The sequence below is a fragment of the Borostomias antarcticus genome (assembly GCF_949987555.1).
Source record: "Borostomias antarcticus genome assembly, chromosome: 3".
NCBI lineage: Eukaryota > Metazoa > Chordata > Actinopteri > Stomiiformes > Stomiidae > Borostomias > Borostomias antarcticus.
In genome coordinates, this window is record NC_140236.1 from 10,649,974 (window position 1) to 10,676,975 (window position 27,002).

At 46.2% G+C, this 27,002-nt stretch overlaps 1 protein-coding gene across 1 annotated transcript; it reads left to right on the forward strand.

The window, feature by feature from the left end:
• Nucleotides 1-3,176: 3,176 nt before the first annotated feature.
• On the forward strand, nucleotides 3,177-26,406 carry arhgef10lb (Rho guanine nucleotide exchange factor (GEF) 10-like b; the record flags this gene model as incomplete). The annotated part of the gene is made up of 21 exons (XM_084461607.1): nucleotides 3,177-3,244; nucleotides 3,399-3,507; nucleotides 3,810-3,913; nucleotides 4,346-4,423; nucleotides 4,510-4,689; nucleotides 5,037-5,153; nucleotides 5,288-5,380; nucleotides 6,358-6,528; nucleotides 7,751-7,896; nucleotides 8,622-8,761; nucleotides 9,593-9,708; nucleotides 9,889-10,016; nucleotides 11,655-11,755; nucleotides 12,031-12,146; nucleotides 23,231-23,317; nucleotides 23,549-23,763; nucleotides 24,387-24,544; nucleotides 24,641-24,783; nucleotides 25,196-25,370; nucleotides 25,540-25,662; nucleotides 25,790-26,406. Exons 2-21 carry the CDS (start codon nucleotides 3,411-3,413, stop codon nucleotides 26,404-26,406), a joined length of 3,105 nt encoding a protein of 1,034 aa, XP_084317733.1. The 5' UTR covers nucleotides 3,177-3,244; nucleotides 3,399-3,410.
• Nucleotides 26,407-27,002: the final 596 nt, after the last annotated feature.

Consider the following 27,002-nt stretch of genomic DNA (forward strand, 5'->3'; position numbering starts at 1 on the left):
TTTATTTGTGTAGCAAGTATACCTATCTACCTTTTTGTCCCACAGCTATTAAAAGGTCAAGATTAAAGGCCAAACCCATATCTCTAAACCTTGAAATGTAGATATCATTTATTTCCCGTACATGAAGTATATAGTGAAGGTAGAATTGAAACAAATATTACCAGCAACACCAACAGCAGCAACTACAACTGTGAATGAACAGGAAGCAGGTTTCAGCTGGTCTGGCCTCAAGTGGGAGGAGCAGAGCCGTCAGTCACTCTAGTTTGGCTCAGTCTCTTCTCCTCACCTTCCCCACTGTAACAGGAGTGTGTTTACTGACCGTGCCGTATCGACCAGGGAATGAACCGCGTTCCGTCCCGGGGAACTGGCCGTGACCTTGGAGGCATAACAAAGCCTGTTAGGTGGATACCTAAGGGAGGGCGCTCTGGGCTGCAAGATCCCCTACTGTTGGTGCACCTAATGAGGCCTGATTTAGAGACGTGTACCCCCACCACACACACACTCGGTCACCTCTCAGACTGATGCCGGCGTAAACAGTTTGTCCTCAATGACGAGGAGACAGAAACACACGCCCAGCAGTAAGCTCAGCAGTAAGCGGCGACCAGCCCAGCCTGCGTGTAGCTCAGCAGGTTTCATCTGCACCCCTCCCTCCCCCCTGCCACCCCTCCCTCCCCCCTGCCACGGCTCTCGCAATAGATAGGAACCGCACAGGGATTCCCCAGCTGTTATTCCCAGGCCTAATTATGCTTTTCTACTCAAAGAGATCTCATGGCTTTTGCGTTAGCAACACAACCATGCAAAAAAAGAAGAACAAGTCTACATAATCAGAGAGATCATGATACCTGGATAATCACCAAGTGTGGTAGTATGGTGGAATAAGACTGAGATTGGGATTAAAAATGACATTGGCCCCGCTGGCAGTTTCAGATATAACGCTCCTCTGATGGAATGTGGTTTGGTCGTCTTCTAGGGAAGCCTCCTCCCAAACTCGATGCCGGCAGTCAGGGTGACGCCGACAGTCCCCAGAACGTGTCCAGTCCTGACGACGCGTCCAGTCCAGACTTTGTGTCCCGTCCGGACAGCCTGCTGCAGGGTCCCGACCGAATGGTCAACAGCACCCTCGCTGTGGCCTGCCCCGATCTGATGAGCAGCCCAGAGGTCATCTACGATGACGTTCCCTCTGAGAGCCTGCTGTCTCCGATAGAAGGTCAGCGCCCAGCATTTTCACCCTCTCTATCAATCAATCAATCAAAGCTTTATTTGTATAGCGCATTTCATACCCAGAGGCAACACAATGCGCTTTACAGAGAACAAGGGAAGTGGGCATACGACCCACCCCTACATATTCCAGAGGGAAGCAAAAAAACTGTAATCACCCGGGGGCCAGAAAAGTGAGCTATAAAAATTCTTCCCTGACCCTTCTCAACAAGGCGATCGAGCAAGCTCCTGGAGTATGTTTATCTACCAGCTAAGAACATTTATAAAGCAATACATTACATTAAATTACATTTTCAGAGTAAGAGAGGCTAAAAAACATCATAGGGGAGACATGGCAAATACTGGTGTGTGTTTGCTATGGCCCAGGCCTTAAGCCGGAAGTGGGCTGGTGTATGTCTGTGTGTATGTGTGTGTGTGTTAACTAAATGCTATAACATCCACAGCAGACACAGGGGTATCTATCGGATTCAGGGAGGTCTGCTGGTGACAGTGGGGCATCCACTGGACCTGGTTAGAAGATAGGAGGGAGAGAGAGAGGCACTAGGGAGAGGGAAGGCAGAACAGGGTTAGTAGCACACAGAGCCATAAAACCAACACAGATACAACACACACAAAACAGGCAACCTGGAGCAAGCTCCTGGAATATATTTGTCTAACGGCTAAGAACATTTATAGAGCAATAAGTTACATTAAATTACATTTTCAGAGCAAGAAAGGCTAAGAGCATCAGGTCCAGGCCTAAGCCAGATGTGGACTCTATGTATGTTTGTGTGTGTGTGTGTGTGTGTGTGTGTGTGTGTGTGTGTGTGTGTGTGTGTGTGTGTGTGTGTGTGTGTATGTGTGAAAGAGAGAGAGAGAAACGTGTGTAACATAGCTTTCACCTCGCTGTCTGCCAGATAACATCTACGAGGATGTCCAGAGGTCCACGGACCATCACGGCAGCACCAACGGCTGGAGCTCCAGCGAGTTCGAGAGCTTTGACGAGCTGTCGGACAACGAGACCAAACCTCCCGTCCGCAGCAGCAGCAAGGTAATCCAGGCTCCTGCGCTCCCCTGCTCGTATTATCGCCTTCCATCGTAAATGACAAGAGCAATGTCCGGTGTTCTGTCACTACCACAAGATGGCGCTGTAGTCTAGGCGCAGACCAAACAAAGGCATGGCGGTTTCAAATGAGCCCAGGGCACCTTGGTTGAACACACACTCGTCCCTGGGGATTCGGCACACGTCAGCGCTGTCTAAACGCGCCGCCCGGGTTCAGGAAGTGAGCGAAGCGACGTGTGCTTGGCGTTGTATGTTGCACAATTGCCCTGTCAGCAGTCTTCTCCCCGTGCCTCTCTCTCTCTTGCTCTGTGGTTCTTCCCTGTCGTGCTCATCCTCGCGCTACCCCTGCCGTGTCACTTCTGGACCGCTGCTGCTCTTGCTGCCTAAGCCTCTGTCTCCCCTTAGTCTATCTCAGGGTGACAGGATGTTCCTGGGAGACAGGATTGTGGATTTTGTACGACGAGGTACAGTTCTTGCTTTGACACCAGACAGTGCAGGCGTTGAGTTGTTTTCCACTGTTTTTTTGTGTGGGTTTGAAAGAAGGGGAAGTAGTTTATTTTAAACCCAAACAGGGAGAAGCACACAGTGTGCCATGGCTTTTGCTTTCTGAATGAAAGACTAGTTGACCATAATACTTGGTTCTTAAGCTAAATTCACCATAGATAAGAGGAGACGCCTTTTTCTTTGAACTGTCATTTTTTGGGGACCTTTCTAAGATCATTCCACCTGCTGCCGCCCCTTGCTTCTCCTCTGACTCTCTCCATCTTTTTTCTTCCCCTCCTTCTCTCAACCCTGTCGTCTGCTCTGCTGCTCTGTCCCGGCTCGTTGTGGTGTTGTTGTTGGTGTTGGGCGTGGCGACGTCCACCCTAGCTGTCCCCGGACGTACGGCGTCTAAAGGAGCGCTGCGTCAGGACCAGGCGCGAGCTGGCCGAGCGCTTAGGGGCGCGCGATGTCACCCACATCAGGCAGAGCTGTGACATCAAGGTACAGCGGCGCGGGAAGAGAGAGAGAGAGGAAAGGGGGGGGGGGGTCACAGACCCAAGACTCTCTCTCCCTCATACTTTCCTTCACTCTGCTTCTTTCCTTCCCCTTCCTCTCTCTTCCAAACTCTTTTTTTCTCTCTCTTCCTCTCTTGCAGGTGCAGAAGCTCATGAAAGCAGCCCGGAACGGCACCAAAGACGGACTAGAAAAGACCAAACTAGCCATGTGGCGCAGTGTCTCCTTCCTGCAGAAAAAAGACATCACAGGTAGGCAACCGTTAGTAAGTGTAAAGAAACACTGACTTATGCCTTAACCTAACAAACTGATGCTAGGGTTGGAGTCAAATCTGTTTCAGGTGCTCTAGATTCAGGGGCTGATTTCTGTGTGTGTGTGTGTGTGTGTGTGTGTGTGTGTGTGTGTGTGTGTGTGTGTGTGTGTGTGTGTGTGTGTGTGTGTGTGTGTGTGTGTGTGTGTGTGTGTGTGTGTGTGTGTGTGTGTGTGTGTGTGTGTGTGTGTGTGTGTGTGTGTGTGTGTGTGTGTGTGTGTGTGTGTGTGTGTGTCACTGCAGGGGAAGCAGAGGATGATGCTGGTTACCTGGATGTAACCGTGTCTGACGCCAGACACCCGCCTCCACAGCTCTGCCCTATGCCAGAGGGGCTTAGCAGCCAACAGGTGTGTGTGTGTGCAGTAGAGTTTCTAGCTTATATGCCACCCTGGACGAACCCCCCCCCCACCCCGCCCCGGCCCCGAGCCGACTCGGTGAGATGGAACACTTTCAGTTTCGTTTTGTAAACGTGAAATTAACGGGCTTTCCGATTGTGGATGATAAACTGAGTTTTTTTTCTCTCCTCTTGCCGCCCTCCCCGAGATGCCGCCCTGGGCGGCTGCCCATGTTGCCCATGCCTAAATACGCCACTGTGTGTGTGTGTGTGTGTGTGTGTGTGTGTGTGTGTGTGCACGCGTGGATGCGTGCGTGGGTGTGCAGTAGGCCTTTTGATATAATATTTCATTGTGGGCCCACACTATTGATCTTTTAACTCACCTAATTATGCAATGTTTCAAACGATGAGAGCTTTGCTTGACAGTGTCTCTGTCCTGGTTCAGATCGTGAGACGTCACATCCTGAGTTCCATCGTGCAGAGTGAGAGGAGTTACGTCGACTCTCTCAAGAGGGTTCTACAGGTGAGACGCGCCCCTTTCGCAAGGCTCATTTTGTGAACGCTAGTTCGTCTAACCTAAATCAACCTTATCTCAACCCATTCTCCCAGGAGTACCAGAAGCCTTTGCTGGAGCCGGAGACCCGGATCCTGAACCCCAAGAAGGTCCGTCCCATATTCTACCGGCTGAGGGAGATCCTGCAGTGCCACTCCATGTTCCAGATCGCCCTGGCGAGCCGTGTGGCTGAGTGGGACCACAGTGAGAAGATAGGAGATCTCTTTGTTGCTTCGGTCAGTCCAGCTGAAGGATATACTATAGGATATACTACAAGGATATAATACTCTTACACTTTGGCTTCAGCACTAGATGATGCTCTCAGTCACTTGTTTAGAAAGGAGATGCACTAACACGAGTTCTAGCAAGTAGTACACTGACTTCCTACGTTAGATGCCATTATTGTAAGTTGCTTTGGTTAAAAGCGTCTGCTAAATGACTGTAATGTAATATACTAGTGTACCTGAAAATGTATTCCTCCCTTCTTCCTAGTTTGGAGTTGTCACTGACTGTAGGTAGTAGATCCTCTATGGTAGATTTTCAAAGTTGGGTGGAGACCAACTGTTCATTCTTTCTGCCATAGTTTTCCAAATCAATGGTGCTAGACGTGTACAGCGACTATGTAAACAACTTTACCAACGCCATGGCGCTCATCAAGAAAGCCTGCGTCTCCAAACCAGCATTCCTCGAATTTCTCAAGGTGAGCTACTCCGACCTCTCTTGATCATCACGTGATCCGTTCCGTCAGGGATTCGCCTGATGAGAACCAGGTCTTTCGGCTGTGGCGCGCGGTTCCACGTCATAGCCTCACCGCGTTTGTTTGGAACCCCGCAGAGGAAGCAGGAGTCCAGCCCTGACAGAATCACCCTCTACGGCCTGATGGTGAAGCCCATCCAGCGCTTCCCTCAGTTCATCCTCCTGCTGCAGGTAGGCAGTGAGCGCCCCAGCTCGTCTGTGGGAAGCAAGCGCCTTCTTCTTGCTGGTAGACTGGTAGAATATAATATATAATTGTCATACAGTATATAACCAGTACAGGTACATTGGAATTTTTGTTATCTCTTGTGCTTACAATATCAGCAGCACTAATCAATTCCTCATTCTAGTTACTAGACATTATAAGGTTCTGGCGAAAAAAATCTGGCAATTTACTATCCGTAGTCTGGCAGTCTATCAAATTGATCCTCATCTACTTATTCCATCCAATCATGGGTGACTGTAACTGTGTCCGTAATATAGGCGGTGCAGTTATTAAAATTCAAATATACAGTTGTACAGCAGAGCCAGTTGTTATTGTCTATTCGATAGGCAAGAGACGATTGTTATTGTCTATTGTATAGGCAAGTGCTGTCAGGTGTTGGTTGAAGTGATCGAGTGTACAGTAGTACAGAGTCAATTGTTAATGTCTACTGTAAAGGCAAGGTGCAAGTTATTCAAAGGGATCAAGTATTCAGGTGTTGATCTGGTGGGGATGCGGAGCTGATAGGCCAATTAGGGTTGGGGGGGGGGGGTATATGTGAGGGAGTGGGAGTGAGAAACTGGTCCATCACAATCAGCTTAACAAGTATCAGATCTATGAAAAAAGGAACCGAGAAAGCGAATATGATGTTAGCACAGTGTGTTGGTACGGTGTGCCTGTTCAAGTGTGACCAGCTAGAAACTCCACACCCATGCGGGGATCTTAATTATAGGTTGAGTGTTTCCACTGAGCTGTCTGCGAGTTTCCAGCAGGAGGAAGTGAGAAGACTGTGTATTGTGTGTATTGTTGGTTGGTCTGTGGGGTGGAAAGCTGGCAAAGAAGAACATGTTCACCGCAACTGATACCAGCTGACCAAAATTAGATTACTCTTACTTCTGGCGTGTGGTAAATACATGCTCATGTTGTCCCCTTCGCCCCCACCCCCCAGGACATGTTGAAGAACACGCCGCGGGCCCACCCTGACCGCCTGCCCCTGCAGCTGGCCCTCACTGAGCTGGAGACCCTGGCCGTGAGGCTCAACGAGCAGAAGCGTGTGGCCGACCAGGTGGTCGAGATCCAGCAGCTGGCTCGCAGCGCGGGGGACAGGAACCTCTGCAAGGTGACCCACAGAGCCTCCCGTCTGTCTGTCTGTCTGTCTGTCTGTCTGTCTGTCTGTCTGTCTGTCTGTCTGTCTGTCTGTCTGTCTGTCTGTCCGTCTTTCTGTCTGTCTGTCTGTCTGTCTGTCTGTCTGTCTGTCTGTCTGTCTGCTCTCTCTGTCTGTCTGTCTGTCTGTCTGTCTTTCTGTCTGTCTGTCTGTCTGTCTGTCTGTCTGTCTGTCTGTCTGTCTGTCGGTCTGCTCGCCCTGTCTGTCTGCCTGTGTTTGTCTGTCTGTCTGTCTGTCTGCCTGCTCGCTCTGTCTGTCTGTCTGTCTGTCTTTCTGTCTGTCTGTCGGTCTCTCTGTCTGTTCGCTCTGTCTGTCTGTCGGTCTGCTCGCCCTGTCTGTCTGTCGGTCTCTCTGTCTGTAAGCTCTGTCTGTCTGTCTGTCTGTCTGTCTGTCTGTCTGTCTGTCTGCTCGCTCTGTCTGTCTGTCGGTCTGCTTGCCCTGTCTGTCAGTCTGTCTGTCGGTCTCTCTGTCTGTTCGCTCTGTCTGTCTGTCTGTCTGTCAGTCTGTCGGTCTGCTCTGTCTGTCTGTCTGTCTGTCTGTCTGTCTGTCTGTCTGTCTGTCTGTCTGCTCGCCCTGTCTGTCTGTCTGTCTGTCGGTCGGTCCGCTCGCCCTGTCGGTCTGTCTGTCTGTTCGCTCTATCTGTTTGTCTGTCTGTCGGTCTGTCTGCTCACTCTGTCTGTCTGTCTGCTCGCTCTGGCTGTCGGTCTGTCTGCTCACTCTGTCTATCTGTCTGTCTGCTCGCTTTGTCTGTCTATCAGTCTGTCTGTCTGCTCACTCTCTCTGTCTGTCTGTCTGCTCGCTTTGTCTGTCTATCAGTCTGTCTGTCTGCTCACTCTCTCTGTCTGTCTGTCTGTCTGTCTGTCTGCTCGCTCTGTCTGTCTGTTGGTCTGTCTGCTCACTCTGTTTGGCTGTCTGTCTTTCTGTCTGCTCACTCTGTCTTTCTGTCCACTCGATCTGTCTGTCTGACGGTCTACTCTGTCTATCTGTCTGTATTTCTGTCCGCTCGCTCTGTCTGTTTGTCTGTCGGTCTGCTCGATCTGTCTATCTGTGGGCAGCGCGGTCTACTCGGTCCGTCGGCGCAGCCCTCTACGACATCCCATCCATATTTAGTGTGCTCTTCATGCTGTCCCCTCTCCTCCTCCTCCTCCTCCTCCTCCTCCTCCTCCTCCTCCTCCAGCTGTTGAACTCTGACCAGAGGCAGCTGATCCAGTGCGAGGTGCTGATCGAGACCGTGTACGGAGAGAAAGGGCAGGTCCTGAAGTCCAAGGAGCGCAAAGTCTTCCTGCTCAACGACACGCTCATTTGCGCCAACGTCAACGTCAAGTGAGTCGGTCACGTCATGGGGAAGCCGGCCCCTGACTTTAAGTCATCCGCTGTAGTGGTCGAGTATTAGTAAGAATTCGCGAGAGACTTTTCAGTGCTGTGCTTCTGACCCGTCCAACTTCACCACTGTAGATCGGAGTGTGGCGTTGAGAACTTCATTAACGCGGGAAGGTAACATTCCGCCCGCAACTTTGCCCTTTCATATGCGTAATTGGCATTGAAATCTAAAAAGAGCTGAAGAAATTACCCTCTTCTGATTGTGTTGCAATCTGTTCAATTCAACTTGTGCCAATTTTGCCCTCAGCCTTCAAAAACCCTCTGTGGAAATGCATGTTTATGAGAATGTATGAATATTAATATGGCCCAGAATCAGTATGGGGTCCACTGCTAGAGAAGAAGTCAACTGATCAGAAGACTCATAAGCACTGTATATTCCCTTCTGGCCTTTCAAGTTAATTCAAAGAGCCCTGGCTCATTTCAGAGGTTCATAATTGTTCCCTCACATTGTACATCCAACTTCTAGTTCACAGCTTGCGGGCAAGTCAGGACCAGTTGTAGTTCATTAGAATCTACAATTACATAACCAGTTGGCTGAAATTAGATGAATGTTGATGGATGAATTAACAAGGTGAAATCAAAACAATCTACCAACAATCACCATGCGAGTCAGAGCGGCTGTTAACCGATGTGAATGTTAAATTGTGTGCCTCTGTTTTATCCACTAGGGGACCTGATATCAGCAGCCTGGTTCCGGTTGGTCCTAAGTACACTGTGAAGTGGAGCGCCCCCCTGCTGCAGGTGCAGGTAGTGGAGGTGGGACAGGACAGCGGGGGGAAACGGCTGAGCTCGGTGTCAAGTGTCCCAGGTGAGGGATCAGTGTCTGAACACTCCCGCTTCCTTATCTACCAGACTAACTGAACCAAGCTGGTTCCACTGCTTAGCAAAAGCCTGACGTGAGACTATCAGAGCCTTTTTTCCCGGCTAAATGTAATTCCATCTAAACCTCTGCCTACTTTCACATAGGTAGTATAAACTTTCATTTTTTGGAAAAAAAGTATCTTATCAAGGAAAAATCTATCTTTCTAATACTGTGTACCTCTGGTGTTGAGGAATCCACCTCTTGCAGAGAATCGACTCATTCAGAAAGGCATGGGCATTTACTAACCCTAACCCTTATATTTACATCCCATTATGTTGTTGATCGATGGAGAACATTTTCAGCTGATTCCATGCTGTCTCTCGTTCCGGCGTTAGCTGAAAATGAGGCTCTATGTCTAAAGAATTCTGAACTACCCCTTTTAATGAGGTCATTCAATGACCTAATTAAGTGTAGCGGAAGCCACACTTTGGCCTGTGGGATATTTCTGTGGAATATTGCATAAACAAGCAGGCATTATTTCAATTCTTTGTTGCTTTTTGAGTTCCTGTTTATAACAGATGAAACCGAGCAGAACCCAGCATGAGCATGCTGTTTCCTCACTGTTGATATGTAAAACACTTTCACATCTATAAGACCTGGTGTCGATAACACAATTGGGAGAATGATCTCGGTTAACTTCAGAGACTAAATAGAGGCTGAGAAATACTCCACCAATATATTTTGGAAGCTGCAGTAAATTTTGGTTTGAGATGATGTTGCTGATTGTGAGTAGAATGATGATGATGGTGATGATGATGAAGATACCATGTGTTGCAGGTCAAGTGTTCCTGGGCCCTCCCAGGCTGTACCAGGAGCTGGAGGAGCTGCAGCACGACCTGGAAGTGGTGGAGAAGGTCACTCTGCTGGTGGGCAAGCTCCACGGAGCTTACCAGGTCTGACCCAACACAGCAACTCTCTCCCAGCCGGCACAGAGAGTGAAAGATGACAAAAGCTGTATAGTACACCAACAATAAAGAGTGTTGTCCTCCCGTTCAGCGCACGGATTACTAACCTAAACCTGTTTCCCCTCCTCCTCCCCGCTCACACTACCATCTCCACGCCTCTGCTTCCAGAACCTGAACACCACGGTGGGGCAGGACTGGTGCTTGGCCCTCCAGAGGCTCCTCCGCCTCAAGGAGGAGGAGATCCAGTGCGCCAACAAGTGCCGCCTGCGTCTGTCCGTGCCAGGCAAGCCGGACAAGTGAGTGGCCGCGAGGTTGACTGGGGGCTTGCGTGTTGCTTGTTGCGTGTGTGTGTGTTTTTTTGTGCGTGGCTGTAAGCCAGCGCAGCTAGGATAGCGTTTGTCCGGTTATCACTCTCTCCCTCCCTCCCTCCCTCTGTTGAATGTTGACCGGCATTTCTCTGTTGGCACCACAAGAGGCAGTAGTCACACACACCAAAATCGAGAAGGAAAGAGGGACACCAAAATCAACCTGCCGATCTCCACTGCACAAGTAGAGTAGAGGTGAAAGCAATGGACTCCCACGCGGGAGATTGGGGCCTCGGGAGATCGGGGTTCAAGGCCCGGTGGGGATGACTTTATGGGACTATACCCCAAACCTCCACACATTCATCCTTTCACTCCAATCATTTTATCCCTTACCTTTGTCCAGAAACAGAAGTTGAACCAATTGCAGCAAAATAGCTAACGTTACAGGAATCATCAGTGTAACTGCTTTAGCCACTGACCGCTACCATTAATGTTATGGAAACTGCTGCTAGTTGTTGTGAGCTCATGAACTAACTGGCTATCCCGCTCTTATTGTGCTGGAAGCATTGGAAGCATTGGAACTGATGTGTCCAGGCGACAAGACCTATCTTCATTTATCAGTCATTATTTCATGTCATTTCAATTCACAGCTATTTCTGTGGCATGACTAGCTTCCGTCCTATCAGTCCTGAACAGAAACAAGCCACACACATAAGCCAGGATGGACCTGGCCTGGTTTCTTTGTTTGTTTGTTTGTTTGTTTGTTTGTCTGTCTGTGCAAACTGGCATCCTTGTAAGCCCAGAGAATTGTGTCCCGTGGCTGGCCTCAGCGACCTGCCTGCAGAGGAGATGAGCTTGAAAAAGCAGATGGCCGGGCAGCTTGGGCGGAGAGGGCGGCATGGTCCCTTTACCCTCCTCTGCCAAACTGTGTGTAGGACCGGGCTGTGGTCTGCCTCAACATGGATTTATTTTGTACCGTAATCATAGTGCCTTCTAAACCACTGCACACAACTGAACCACAGCCAAATAATATCATTATGTGGTCGAATTATGCATCGTACTGAGGAGATAACAAACGTATCAGATGGATTTCTCACCTGCGGCATATTTTTTTAAGCAACAGTTTAGCATCAGTACGGCCCTGAGGCGTGCAAACTATAGCCGTGGTCATTGCATACATGAATAGGAAATGAATAGGATAGAATGCCTTTGTTGTCATTGTGCCAAGGTCCAACAAAATTAAAATGGGCTCAACTTAGGTGCGCAGGACAACATACAACAATACTGTACAAACACATCACTTAATAGTGAGAAAAAAGGCGGCTGGCTGTGTCGGTTTGGTTGCCCACGGAAAGCTCTACTTTATATTCTCATCCATGTCTCTATCTGGTCTTGTGAACAACTCTTGGATTGGTTTCTAAAGCTGCAGGAAATTTTACTTTCTGACTTTCTACAGTCGTTCCATCCACAGATATGCCATATCATTCCTTTCCTGTGCTTGATAATAATGTGCTGGCCATGCTGGAGTTTGCTTACGCTGCACATCAAGTTTTTTTTTTGTTCCTTCTCTTGTGTGTTTTAACGTGTGCCTGCATGTCTTCATGTTACTCTCTGTGTTTTGACCTTCAGATCTGGACGTCCTGTCAGTTTCACGGTGGTCTTCAACACTCCGAGCCCCCTCAGCAAGATCTTCTGGGTGAACCGGCTGCATCTAGCCAAGATAGCCCAGAGTGAGTCCAGTTCTCGCCTGACCTTCGCAAACAATGCCGCATGTTGTTTTAACATAACAGCAGGCCAAGGAGACCACGTCTCCTAAATGAACAAAACCGGTCATGGGGTGAAATCAAGTGTAGTATTTGGTGTTTGTTGTGGATTAGATTCAGATTCAGTGAACATTTTCTCATAGAGATCATTCTAAACCGAAATATCAGAAGACAGTTGCTAGAGATGTAGCTGAGCGAGGTGGAATATGGCAAGGCAAGTGAATGTATTACCATCGCTGCAGGGGAGGAGAACACGTCAGGCTGGGTCTGCGCTGAGGATGATGGGAAAAATAAATCCCCTCTCTGGTGCCCGCTGCTTGCCTACCGAATGCCCATCGCCTCTGCCGAGAAACAAAAGGTGAGAAGCGACTAACATTGGTAGTGTAATTTTATTATTTTTGTATGGTCATTTTTGATTGTTCTTCACAATCTTCATGGCAGTCAAGAACCCTACCTTATATACAAAGAACCTCCAATGGTTCTTTCTGTGAAAATGGTCTAAATTTAGAACTTCTAACCACTGACAAAAACCCTACTAGAACCGTTTTTCTCTGAGAGTATATCATTATCACGTGATGAGGTATCTGGTTCAGTTGTGGATTTTCCATGGAACAGGAAGCATAGATGCACAGGAGAATGATAAGGAGATTGAATTCGCTCAGACAATGGATCTTTTGTTTATTGTTGTGTGACTAGAGGCTTACACCAACCCCAACACTTTGGATGACAATTTCTCTCGCCAAACCTGCCAAATGAGATTAAGGAGGCTGCTTGTAGTGTTTGATAAAGGACATCCGATCCTCCAGTCACATGAATAGCAGCAGGCCTGGCCCAGCTGTGGGGCCGCTGTCTGACGCCTGCTGTGGAGATTGACACGCGCACATGTTTGTGTATGCATCTGTGTGTGTGTTTATTCATGTGAAGTTCTAGGGTGGATGGGTGATTTCCTCAAGCTATTGGAGATTTTTATGATCTAGATTTCAGTTGTATTCATATTCATTGTGTAGCAGTCTAGTGTAGCAGCTGCGTTCACACCAGGCGCGGCGAGAAAATTCGCGCCACCCAGTTCGCTCCAATCTCGCCGCGGGATCCAATGGGTTGCCACGTGAATCCGCCGCAAAAAGTGAAACAAATTTAACTTTTGCAAATCCTGGCCACCGCGCCGCCGGGTTCGCCTGATTCGTGCCGCCCATGCCGCCCAGTTCGCGCGGATTGTATTGGCTTTCTATGTAAAGTCGCCGCGCGGCCGGAAAAGATTGCGCCCAGTGTGAACACAGCATAGAACTATGGAAATATGACTATGATTAGGTATAATTTATGATTATACTCTAGTTATCACAAATATGAAGGAATATGTATTTAATACATTAAATCAACTGGTATGGGGCACCACCCTGTTCTGTACAGGGAAACAGATAACCTTTTAGTCTAATTTATCAATCTCAGTCTGAAGGAGGAGGTCTTAACTCAGTCAAGTAACCTGAAGATCATGTGATGACGCTAGGATGTGATCAAAGCTTAATAATATTTATTGAAGTTATATTTATCAATTATCAGAATAACATGAAAATTATTATTCAATAATAGATGGGAAAACAAAGGTGGCAATATGAAAACACAGCAGAAATGAAAAGAATGATGTCATAGATTATCACAGCCTATCCTAAATCCTCTAAGCTTAAACAACACTTGGCATCACACCACATCAAAAGAGAATGCTGAATGGCAACCTTACGGGTAGTGTGTTGGAAAGCGATGCGTCAAGCGTCATTGTTTGGCTCGACGAAGGGAAGAGGCACGTGACTTGATGATCGCTCGGTTTGATGCAGGATGTAGCGCACCTGCACTTCCATTGAAACAGTGATGGTAGACTGTTCCACGAACGTTGATGTTCGCAGAAGTTCAGAGTTCAATTTAGCAACTGAAACGGTTCAGAGTTTAAAAGTGTCTCATTCAAAACCTCTGCTCTCGCCAGAAGTGGATCGTTTGAAGAGTTTGTGGAAATTCCTAAGACCCTGGAGTCGACTACACAGAGAGCTTTGATGCAGGTAGCAGTTCAGCAATTCCACGGATACAGATTGATTTTCATCAATCAGGCACAAGCTTGAATCCTGGGCTATTTGGTGTTCCCATTTGTATGAAACTGCAATGACTCAAGCAGTGATTGTCCCGATTTCGCTCATCCTCCAGACGCTGAAGGTAGTGTCCCTCTCCCCTGTTCTCCTTACTTGCTTGTAATAGTGAGAAATTGATAAAAGTGGCGTCTGAACTCATCCTGCATCTACCGTCATCAGCAGTGAAATCTAATGACTATGAATCCACTAAATAGTTTAATATGAATTTCACATTTTTATTGTCAAGTATGTCAGACATGTCAAGTATACAGACTAATCACTCCCTTATTCAGCTTAGAACATATATCCTAGGCCTAGGCTACATGTAAATCAAAGAAAGGCATTTTAGTAAATGCAAATAAACATGTTTGCTAACTGCATCATGATGGTCAGCTATGAGAGACGGAACTCCAGCCCAGCTGATCGTCGCGGGAAGGTGAAGGTGCATCAATCCTTGACAGTAGGCTACCAGCCTACATTATGTCTGAATACAATCCAACGGCTAATTCCCAATAAAGAATCCCTCCAGTGCACAATCTAAAGTTTGTACTCAATTCTAATTATTGTATACAAGTAAAGACAAACATATGGGATGAGTAGGCTAAAGACAAACAGGGCATGTGATGAAGTGAAGACCTCAGAATGGTCATTGATGTAATGTAACTGCATTGATATTTAGCAATGAACCTGCATGGGCTGCGTTTCCCAGAGGCATCGTAGCGTTGCGATGAACGCCGTAACGATGCCTCTGGGAAACGCAGCCCTGCACATTTACAGTATGTACATGCACACTGTAATATATAGGCTATAGCATAATGTAGGAATTGTTTCAATGTTTTGCGTAATACGCTATCACAGTTTCAGTGATATGTTCACCTTTTTGATATACAGTTTTTGAAAATGAGTAGGCGATTTGACTGTTGTGCTGATTTACTAAAATGCCTTTCTTTGATTTACACGTAGGCTATGTTCTAAGCCGAATAAGGGAGTGATTAGTCTGTGGTCTGTACATACTTGACATGTTTGAGTTTGACATACTTGACACTAAAAATGTGAAATTCATAGGCCTATTAAACTATTTAGATTCCAGATGGAAACTAGCCTCCGGGCTACAATCTGGCATATTTACATGTATTGTACATGTTCATCAATATGCACTGTCCTGATTTAAATAAACTAAATTAAATTACATTTATATTAAATTAAATTTAGTGGATTCATAGTCATTAGATTTCACTGCTGATGACAGTAGATGCAGGATGAGTTCAGACGCCACTTTTATCAATTTCTCACTATTACAAGCAAGTAAGGAGAACAGGGGAGAGGGACACTACCTTCAGCGTCTGGAGGATGAGCGAAATCGGGACAATCACTGCTTGAGTCATTGCAGTTTCATACAAATGGGAACACCAAATAGCTTGCTTATTAGTTTCACTTGAGAATCTCAGTTCTGGTTCTTGTCAAACAGTAAGCACTATTCCTAACAAGAAATCAAAAGCTAGTTGGAGAGTTCTTATTTTATTTTTTAATACCAGTATTACAATGGCCTAGTCACAGCACATTCCAACACAATAATGGTAAATACAGTAGGCTATATAGCCTACTGTATAGGACATACAGTACAATAACACTCCCAGATGGACACACTTCAATCAGCTACAAAAGAACATTCAAACCAGAGAGCGAAAAGAACAGTTGCTTAACAACAGTACAAACACACACCCCTGTAGCTGTATAACTTGACATTGTAAGGGAGGAAGGTTTGTAAGAGTTTGATGAAGCTGGCAAGAAGTCACAGTATCAACATGACTATGGTCCCAAACAACCTGGAGATACAGAGCGACAGGGGTGGTGATTTAGGCATGTGAGACAGGGAGATATACAAGGTGAGAGAAGAGGAACTTCTTATATAGAGAAGGAGGATTGCACTTCATACACCAGATGTCTAGTGACCCGCAATCCTGCTGATCTGCATCTCTCAGTCATCATCCGGTACCCATGGAGTCGCTCAGGTCCCCGTAGCTGGTCAGCTAGTTTACGACAATATCAGGCTTTGATTGCGCCACCGATAAAGCTGAAGCCTTGCTAACAATCTTCTTAGATGACGCACACTAATATGCACATTATCTGTAACGCGTAACGGCAAGGCACACAACTATTTCAGCCTGTGTCCGGCCTTGATTGAATAGAAATGTCACACGCTGTCCTGCAATTAGGCTATTTATAGGCCCGTGTTTTATTATCTTGAGATCTCAAGAAAATTATCCCGTTATCACGAGAAAACAAAGTTTGGTTATCTCAAGATCTCGAGAAAATCATCTCGTTATCATGAGAAAATGAATAAAATTATCTCGTTATCACGAGTAAACGAAGGAAATTAACTCGTTATCACGAGAAAACGGTGGGGAAAAATGCATGAATGCATGGGCTTCCGTAGTTATGGTTTCAATGACATTACATTTCCCCAACATGCATAATCAACTGATTCATGATTTTAGCTTCAGATTGATACCAAACATTGCTAGGTTGACATTAGCAGCACATTAACACACAGAAAAACTTGGTTACAAATACAATACATCAATGACCATACTTTATTCCCGGGGCTTATTCTTATGGTGGTTGCATCACATAGTTGGGAGAAAGTAATTGCACTTTATTTAGTCTAAACGAAATGCGTTCCTCCCTGCGTGACCTTCGATTGATTAGTCACTGGGTAGGGGAGAGCAGGCTGTCTCTGGCTTGCCAGATCTTTATCAGGCATCACCAACATTCCAGTCAGGGAGATGGACTCACAGTATGGTCTTTACAATATTTGTCATGTCCATAATCTGCTACAATCGTTACTGAAAATAGGAGACGCTCTGTGTTCTGTGTCGTCTGTGGAATACTCTCCCGGACCACCCGAGAGCACCACAGACTATTGATGCCTTTTTAAAAGGAATAAATGCCTCACTTTTTAGGAGAGTCCCAACACCAATGGTAGCTTCCAAAACATGGACCCATATCTGACTATGCCCTCAAGAATACCATGTCACTATTTAAGTTAAACAAAACTTTTGTAATACTCTTAAAGGTGCAGTATATAGAATTGTGTGGCAGAATTTTGTTTAGACATGGAATGGAATATAATGTAATAGTCATAATTATACAACAGCTAGTTCTAACCACGCATTTTTATTGACCAAGATGCATTCGGAGCCGTGCCAATAACCAGGATATACCAACGGGCAAATCGCCGGTAAAGGTATCACTCTGTAAATGCTGTCAGCTGCGTCAAGTTGCTATAGCAACGGTAAACAATAGAGAACTATTTAAGTTTGTGGAAGGCTGAAACCAACGCAAATTAGCGAAATTGAATGCTACAACCCCATCTTTTTCAAAAAATAATTTAACAATTTGGTTTTAAAAGCTGTGGTTATTACAGCTGTACCAATAATTCAATAATCAACCAATAAGCACTCCCTCTCGTGTTATTGCTTAAGTATGATTTAATTAGTGTATAATCCCATGAAAATAAGAGTCTTTTTTCTGTTACATCAGAAGGAGCCCTTTATATCTACATAGAGAGCAGGGGCCTCATTTATAAACGTTGCGTAAGTACAAAAGCGTGCGCAACCCATGCTGCGCAACATTTTATACGCAACTTCCGGTATTTATAAAAAACGAGCTGAGCGATAAGTTGGCGGAAGGTGTGCGTAACTCTACGCACACTTCGACCCTCCTTTAACTACGATAAGCACGTTTCTGGAGAAAGGGGAAAACGCGACTCCGATGGCAGAGAGATGAAACTCGGGAAAGTCTGCGAAACACATGACATATTGAATAATAAATACATTGGTCGCTGCAAGAAACCCTCCAATGTGTCACACAGTTTAAACGGAATCAATCGCCACCGTAGCCTAATCACGAAATAATATCGGCATTGCTTTGGATGTGTCTGTGAATTGACCCATTTGTGTCATAATATAATGTTATGTTGTAGGCCTATTCCTTGATAGGCTATCCCGAGAAGTATCACGGGCAGTAGCCTATGAATAAAAGCCACATATTACGTTGATAACACAACACGACACGAGCCTATAGGCTTATCATAGTAATGATTCCGTATGTCGATGGTCTACAACTATAAGGCCTATACCGCACCAAACAAATGTTGCATTCGGCGTTGAAGTATATTTATTCAGTTAATCATTTATTTAGTTAATTATTCGTATGTTTAATTATCCACCTATTCATTCGTTAATGTATTTATGTATTTATAGCCTATATTTGATTAGGCTTTTATGTAAACCCGAATGACCACTGAGGCAAGCCGCAATTACAATGATGTTGAGCGGTGAATGGAAATGTCCTATATGAGGCAACTGTAGGCTATAGGCTATATTGTACATCATCATATATCCTCATATTGTCTTATGATTGTCATGTAGCAGGCATACGAGGAATGTGGGCCTAAAAACGCATGTCATCCCAATGCTCACATGCCGCTTTGGTAGAATTAGCTGTGCGCAAAACAGCGCATGGAGGTGATGCGTCTCCAAGTTGTAAGAACACAAGGGAGCAAGTTGGATTATTAATTTGCCTAATCGTCATGTGTGTAGCAATAATTACCCTTTATAGAATCACATGAAACTCATCCATGGACCCCATATATTTACAAGACCTCGATACAGGCACTGATATAGCTGGATTATAGTAGGCTATGACGCACGGGGCCTTGGATATGCCGGGACTTGGCACAGATGTTCTAATATGTGCTTGGCTATCCCGCAACATCCATTAGAACACGCAGCTTCTATATGCCTACAGAATGTTTTGAGAAAGTATGTGAAATGCATGATATCCCGGAAAATACACAAATTGGATGCTGCAAAGAACCCTAAGATCTGTCGTACAGTTAAATTGGGGATACTTGCCTTAGGTAGTCACTATAGGCCTACATGTTTGCATTGTTATGGATGTCATTGTAAATTGACCCGTTTATACGTTGATAAGTTAGGCATTTTATTCATGGGCCACCCTGTGAAGCATTAGATTACGTGCAATATAGATCCAAACCTCATTACCCATGCAACAACATAGGCTTATAATGATTATCAGTTTGGATATAAGCAGCCACCTAATAAGGCCTACCGCACTAAACGAATGCCAATATAGCCTGCATGATAGATAATTCATTATCTAACAGACCACTCAGGCCTAACAGGTGCTCTTATCAGTCGTGCACATGTGAAATCATCGTTCCGAAAAGATAATTTTGCGGCGTCTCTACCTCGTTGACCAATACCTCCACCTCGCATCGGTAAAATGTATCTTTCTCTTTCTGCCTTTTGCACTCGGCTCCATTGTCGTTGCATATGTATAGGCGTATCACTGACCATTTATAGGCAATTGTGGGCGTTAATTGGGGTGTGATCAGAACGCGCGTTCACGTGCACCAAGTTAAGTGTTGATTGTGATTTATAAAGGGCAGCTGGCGTAGGCGTGCCTGAGTGAACATGGGTTGTGATACGCAGCGTTTTATAAATCGGAGATTTTTTGTGCGTATATTTTAGTAATCACTTAGCTAAGCTAACTTAGTTACGTGGATTCTACGCAATGTTTATAAATGAGGCCCCAGGTCCTTCCACGGAGGCCGCCATGTTGCACCGTGTAATTGTATTCAGTTGGTTCACAATATGCAACCTCACAACCACCCAAAATCACTCACTGCACCCTTAAAAATAATCTAATTTGGATATTTAATATTGAAGATGTACTCTCCTCTCCTGTTCCATTCCTCTTTGTGGACAGCAGGTCCAGCTTATGAAAATATACTGTGCTCTTTCTGCAGTGAAACGAGTCTCTTTAATGTCTGGGGGGGATTGTTAAAGGCTTACGCAAGGTTCCCTCACTCGCTACTCAAGCAATGCTCAGCAATGCTCGTATTGCTGATATAGACATTTGTTCTGTAGACGCTTATTAAGAGGAAAACATTACTCTCTAATTGCTATCTCAATTATCTATCTTTTAGACAGCTTTAATCACACAGACAGATAATTGACGCTAAGTTATCATCCTAATGACCGGACACGATGAGTTCTGACATTATTATTATTAAGTTATCATCCTAATGACCGGACATGATGAGTTCTGACATTATTATTATTAAGTTATCATCCTAATGACCAGACATGATGAGTTCTGACATTATTAGGGGACGGGCAGCCTCAGCCTTCACAAAATGTAGGGGCTGGTCAATCGACACCCCAATTGCTATGCTACATCTTCAGACTGTCCTCCACAAACAAATCTTCACAGATTTTTGAAATATCAAAAATTGAGCTCACAACGCATCAACATGTTTTACTGTAAACAGTACTGTATGCAGCTTCTACAAATACTCACTCAATAAATCTTCAATGTTCATGAAAAAATGACAACATTTTCATGACATGGTAGATGTAGTGACATTGTTTAGAATTTTATCTCAAAAACTGAATTTTTGATAGTATTTTGAAGTCTGTCCTCATTTTGTCCCCTCAAACTGCTGCTGTTAATACAGGAAAAAATACACTACCCACAATCCTATAGTGCAACAGCAATGTCTCCACTAATAAGAGATGTTGTTGTTGGCAATCCTGCCCCAATAGCAGACCCTACGACTATTATACAATTGGCTAAAGTTTCCACCTGTCTTGTTAGTCTGTGCCAGGAAGTAGTCCTTTCCGAGTGGGAGTTCTTTTACCGGAATTCTAAAGTTCATGACGATTAGTCTCTCCGCATGTGTCTTCGCAGAATCAATGTAGACGTTCTTAAACACTTCATTTTCCTTCAGGCACTGCTTGCGTCAGAGCACACCCACCTTCTCCTGCACGGATCGGAGCTCCACTTTAATTATCCCCGTTTTTTGGCCCCGAGGTGTCATCCGCTCCACACCGATCAGCTCAGGCACTGGTTCACAGCGTAGACCCTCACCCAGGAGCGTCCTGATCCTCTCCCAAACGTCTTCTTCATCAATGAATGCGAGACCATCAATAATAAGCGAGACATCTGGGTTGAACTTGATGGCCGGACGTTTCGCCTCATTCATCTTTAGCAGTAATTTGACTTACGACAAAATCAAAACTTGCTTGGATTTGTCTTGCAGTTCTGGGGGGGGGGGGGGGGCAATTACTGATTGCACCAATGGGTATCAAGACTAGCAGATGAGTTAATTGGCTAAGCTCCAGTGATAGCAAATGTACAGTATGTACCTGTAGTTGGTGTCCATAGTGCTCAAAGAGGTATCAGAACTAATAAATTATTTATTATTGAGTAAAATGCAAGTATCCAGGAGATGAGAGCAGTTTGTTCCCCCTCAGAGCTTGATTATGCTGGGCTGACATTCCTCCTGCAGCAGCTCGTTAAAATGGAATCATGCAGAAAAGCCTCCTTTGTGGAACTGTATGTGATGCACAATGGTCTGTGTGTGTGTGTGTGTGTGTGTGTGTGTGTGTGTGTGTGTGTGTGTGTGTGTGTGTGAGAGAGAGAGAGAGAGAGAGAGAGAGAGAGAGAGAGAGAGAGAGAGAGAGAGAGAGAGAGAGAGAGTGTATACTACACATGTGCACTTAAAGGTATGTTCATGCAAAGAAAACATGTGCAGTGTTGCTGAGAGATCCTCCTCTCTCTCTCCTCTGTTCTTCAAACACAGAATATCACCTCCAGTCCCCCACCAAAGGCATACAGAATATATTTGCTCTAAGCATAGAACATTTGCGATCCTGTATCCATTGACTCTCATCATATTCTCTCTTTAAAATAAGTGAATCTGCAAATAAATCTCAAAAAGATGATGAACAATGTTTGGATGAGCTCAACATTTTTTTTTCATAATAATCCATGAAAGCCATTTTTGAAGTACGGTATCAGAATCAGAATCAGAATTTATTGCCATGCAGTTTAGGATAATCCATTAATTGCTGGACAGTGCAAAGACAGGACAGTGCAAAGTGCAAGTACAAAATGCTAGTGCAAAGAAGAATAAGCTAAGAAAGAGAACAATATACTGTAGATTATACATTGCAGAGCTATATTTCTTGGAACACAATGCTGGCACTCATTACGACTTTGGAATGACTTTGTTCAGATAGAGAGGATCCCTCATCTCAGACATTTGAAATTCAGATTCCTCCGTCGCTGAAATGTGTTAGATGGCATTTTCGATTCAAAGGACCGCCTCCTGCATCTCCAGATATCTTCTATCTGGAGACCACACCACAGGGTGGATGTAATTGGCTGTGTGATCTGGACTTAGACAATGCCAGAATATGCGTTCAGTCACACTGTGTAGTCGTACTTGTTTGTGGTGATGTGCAGTATTTGGAGGTTTTGGAGCGCCATTGTGAGAGATGCATTTTTCTTACCAAAACGTTGTGAGGTTGGAAAGTATTTGAAGGCAGGAAAAACGTATAGGCCTACTGTGTTGTATTTGCAGCTGGCAGGATACATACATCATACATGTAATTCGTATCTTGTTATAAACAATATTGAATGATGCGATCCCTTTTCCAAACCCCAGTGATATACTATCCAGCTATACACTGCGCACTGCAGGCTGAGATGAATTCACAAATAATGCACAATGTGTTACCAAACTGTTGAATTATTTATTTTGACTTGACGCCAAATCACATTTCTGCTGGAGAATGTTACTACCTCTATCTATCTTACACCAAGGTTTGCATTCAATAAAGCTTGATCAAACATTTATAACCCTTAGCTATGAGAGGATTCAAGAGATCAGCCAACCAATCTGCATATGATATGACAAAAGAAATTATGCAGAAAGAGATTTTGCATCTGTCAAAGAGTGACTGAGCTCAATGTTCTGGATTTTATGTTGGTGCATGCTGGACAACCATTTATCTACATTTTCATCCGCAGTTTCATATTTTTGCAGTGCTGGGAGGGATAAACTGACTGAAAGATTCCACTGTCTGCACACGCATTAAGCTGCAGGCCAAACATAATTTCTTGTACTGAGAAACATTGTCTTTGGCTTGCCTTGGGCAACGATTGACCAAGGCATTTGATTAATGCTGCAAAGTTGTATAGAAGAGCCAAGAATTGAGGACTAAGGAAAGTGTCCCTTGATTCGGGAACACCCCGATTGTCGGGAGGGGTGAATCGGAGCAAAAATCGGGCTTAAAGTCCTCTAGTCTGCACCCGGCATAAGGCACTTACTTGGCCATCGTGTCAGAAAACATTCTAAAGCCCTAACTAGTATGGAGAAAATGATTTCCTGTTTGTTTTTGTTAAGTGGGTCTGTGAATGAACTATCGCTCTTTTGTTTTGCTGTGTACAGCTGGAGACGGCCCTTCACAACCCAGTCCAGTGTGCTTTGCTCGGCTTCTCTGCTGCCAGCACATCCCTGCCGCAGGGCTTCCTCTGGGTGAGTACAGCGCTACCGCTAACTGGCTAACATACCAGGACATCCTCTGGGTGAGTACAGCACTACCACTAACTGGCTAACACATGCCATTGCTGCTTGCAGAATAGGCAGCAATATTGGATTAACAGGCTGATTTCCAGAGCAAAAGCATTGGCTTTAACCAATATGTCGATGACTTGAGCTCAGCCGACTAACGGCCATCTTTGTATCTCGTTTTCTTTGTTACAACAGGTATCCAGCGGAGGTAAATCCAGCCAGGGGCAAATCGAGATTTTCTCCCTGAACCGATCCACACCCCGCACTGTCAAATCCATCCAGCTGGGGGCGCCAGTCAAGTGTTTGGAGTATGTGACAGAGCCAGGTCCAGAGGAAGAGGAAGGAGGAGACGCAGCTGAGAGCACAGCCAGGATAGGCAACACCATCTGTGTGGGTCTGCAGGATGGCAAGTGAGTCGTGAGCATCAACACTGCATGATGATGAGACTCTAGATACCAACCCTCAGGAATTCATTGACAGTGACTTCATTTTCGATAGTGCTTTTCTTTGGTTATTAGGTTATTACTGTACAGGTAGCTATAATATATATATATATCAAGGAAAATCAAAATAGTAAAAACATACCAATAAATAAAAGACCATGGTTTAAAATAATGTCTTACATAAGACACCTGTACCAGTGCCTCCACAGCTGGGAGGCCTCCAAGATGATTACATTTTCAGAGACATTAAGCCGGCAAATACATTTATACAGTACATTAGATTTCTTAAAATGACTTGTAAAGTATCAACCCCTGCAGCCACAAACATTTCACATAACGCCATTTACATTCTGATGGTGTCATGCACTATGGCTTTAGCACTAGATTATGCTCTTAGTCATTTGTTTAGAAAGGAGATGCACTTGTGAGTTCTTACAAGTAGTAGTACATTACACCGACTACCTACATTAAATGCAATTACTGTAAGTGGCTTTGGATAAAAGCATCTGCTAAATGACTGTAATCTAATGCAGTCCCACCTTTTCTATTTGAGTGGTATAGTGAGAACTGTGTGTATGATGATCCCCCAGCATCCTGGTGTACGGTAGTGTGGATACGGCAGCGCAGTGTCTGCTGAAGTTCCCTAACCACGAGGGCTGTCCCGTTCTGTGCCTGAAACACTCGGCATCCTTCCTGTTCGCCGGGCTGGCCAATGGGAAAGTGGCTGTTTACAAGCGAAGGAGGGGAGGTGAGATGCCAACCCAAAGATAAGAGCACATCCTGTGTAGTTGACTCAACCCAGGCTTAAACATCAAACATTGGCTCCTTGTCTTTGGTTTTCCAGAGAGCCTGTGGGAGCCGGAGTCTTGCAGGCTGGTGACGGTGGGCTCTGCGCCCGTCTGCGCCCTCCTGACGCTGGAGGACGCGGTGTGGGCCAGCTGTGCCAACCACGTCTCAGTCATCCAGGGGGCCAGCCTCCACACCCAGGTACAGGAGGTCAGCTCTCTGGAGGACCACTTACGACACCACCGAGCTGAAGGGAGGAAGGAAGGAAGGAAGGAAGGAAGGGAGGGAGGGAGGGAGGGAGGGAGGGAGGGAGGGAGGGAGGAAGGGGGGGAGGGAGGGAGGGAGAGAGAGAGAGAGAAAGGGAGAGAGAGAGAGAGAGAGAGGATTGTAAAGGAAAGGAACTCTAACCAAAGTAGTCGGGAGCAGGTCTCTGAGAGTCTGATCTTTTGCTTTTAATTGGAGAGTTGGGATTTCGTGGGATTGACTGTAGATCGGAGGTGTCAGTGTGATGAAGTAACCGGAACGAGGACGGCACACATGCTGACTCTCTTTCTCTCTCTCTCTCTCTCTCTCTCTCTCTCTCTCTCTCTCTCTCTCCCTTTCTCTTTCCCAGAGTTTCGAGGTGCACCCTGAGCCCACGGTCAGTGTGAGCCACATGATGCGGGCCGGGGGCGGCGTGTGGATGGCCTTCACTCAAGGCTCCTCCATCCGGCTGTTCCACACCGAGACGCTTGAGCACCTGCAGGAGATCAACATCTCCACACGCTCCGCCTATCTGGCGCCGGAGGGTGCGACCTGCTTGATTGTTCCGTTAGCAGCGCTGTATATTTTGACAGCGGTTCTCTTTAACACATACAGTATGCATGCTGGAAGCCACTGAGAAATCCAGTGTGTGTGTGTGTGTGTGTGTGTGTGTGTGTGTGTGTGTGTGTGTGTGCGTACGTGCCTCTCTTCCAGGTCAGAGTGCCATCAGGGTCACCAGCTTGCTCGTCTGCCAGGGTCTGCTCTGGGTGGGCACCGCCCAGGGGGTCATCGTCACCCTGCCTATTCCCAAGTTAGAGGGCATCCCCAAAATTACAGGTCAGCCAACCCTCACGCGCCACCTGGCGTCATCCCGTACCGTCAACCCTTGTCTGATATTTAATGTCACCTAATGACCAACAATTTAATATCACAAGAGGTGAAATAAGAGAGTTTTGTCCCGCAGGTAAAGGGATGACCTCTCTGAACGCTCACTGCGGCCCTGTGGACTTCCTGGTCGCCACCTCCAGCATCCTGTCACCTGACATGCTCAAACGAGACTCCGTCCTCGACGGGAGCGACCAGACCAACGGCGTAGGCGGAGGAAATGAAGGGAGCGGAGGAGGAGGAGGAGGAGGAGGAGAGGTGACGGGAGAGCGGAGTGACTCCGCCACGGAGGCCCCGCCCCAGCGGCAGGACAGCCCCTCCCCCAGGGAGACCGGCGCCGGCAGGGGGGTGCTGCTCCAGTACCGCCTCCGCTCCACCGCCCAGCTCCCCGGGAGGCTGCTGACCGTCCGGCCCGACCAGGCCCCCCCCCACAACGGCCCCCCGGACTCACCGGAGCACAGCCCCGAGGACGGCTCCATCTACGAGCTGAGCGAGGACCCGGACGTGTGGGTGCGGGGGCGGCCCGTGGGCGGATGGGAGAGGCACGGGCGGAGGGAGAAGGTCACCTCGGTGGCGGTCTTCTCCGGAGGGAGGGGCTTCCGCAGGCTGGGGGAGGGGCCTGCCACAGCCAGCAGGCTGGACCCCGATGAAAGCACACTCATGGTTTGGCAACTCCCATTAGCGGTTAGCCCATGAGGAAGAACAGCTATTTAAACGTATCCCCTCCCCCTTCCCCCTCACCTGGCATATACGGAGTCCAAGGCTACGTTTACATTAATATGTTTATTTAAAAAAAAAATGAAAACCATCTCCCTCCACACAAGCGTTTTAGCACTGTTTCATAAATAATCTCTGTCCATACCGACTCTCCTCAAAACGCATATTACATGACCATTCACGTACACTGGCCATGCGCATGCAATTGTAAACAAGCAGAATGTCTACTCTGTCAACTACTGAAATGTCCCTAGCAATAATTTGGATCAAAAAAGGAATATAACCACTGTTGTCCGGCACTGTGTAGTCAGTGTATTTGGTGCCCAAAGGGATTGGCTTTGCCTTTTCTTGCCAACGTTTGAGAGGCTGTAGCTACATCTAGTTGTAAGAGGTTGTAAGATGCAGAGAATACCAGTAGCTGCGGAGGAAGAACAGCGATGGAGAAAAATAAGACGAGATTTCTCTGCTTGGGTGGAACTGTACTTCCTATAATAAAAGGTCTTGTTTGAGATCTTCCTGTCTTTCCCACCCACACTTTCTCTCAAGCAGATCATCTCTCAGGTCACCACTGAATT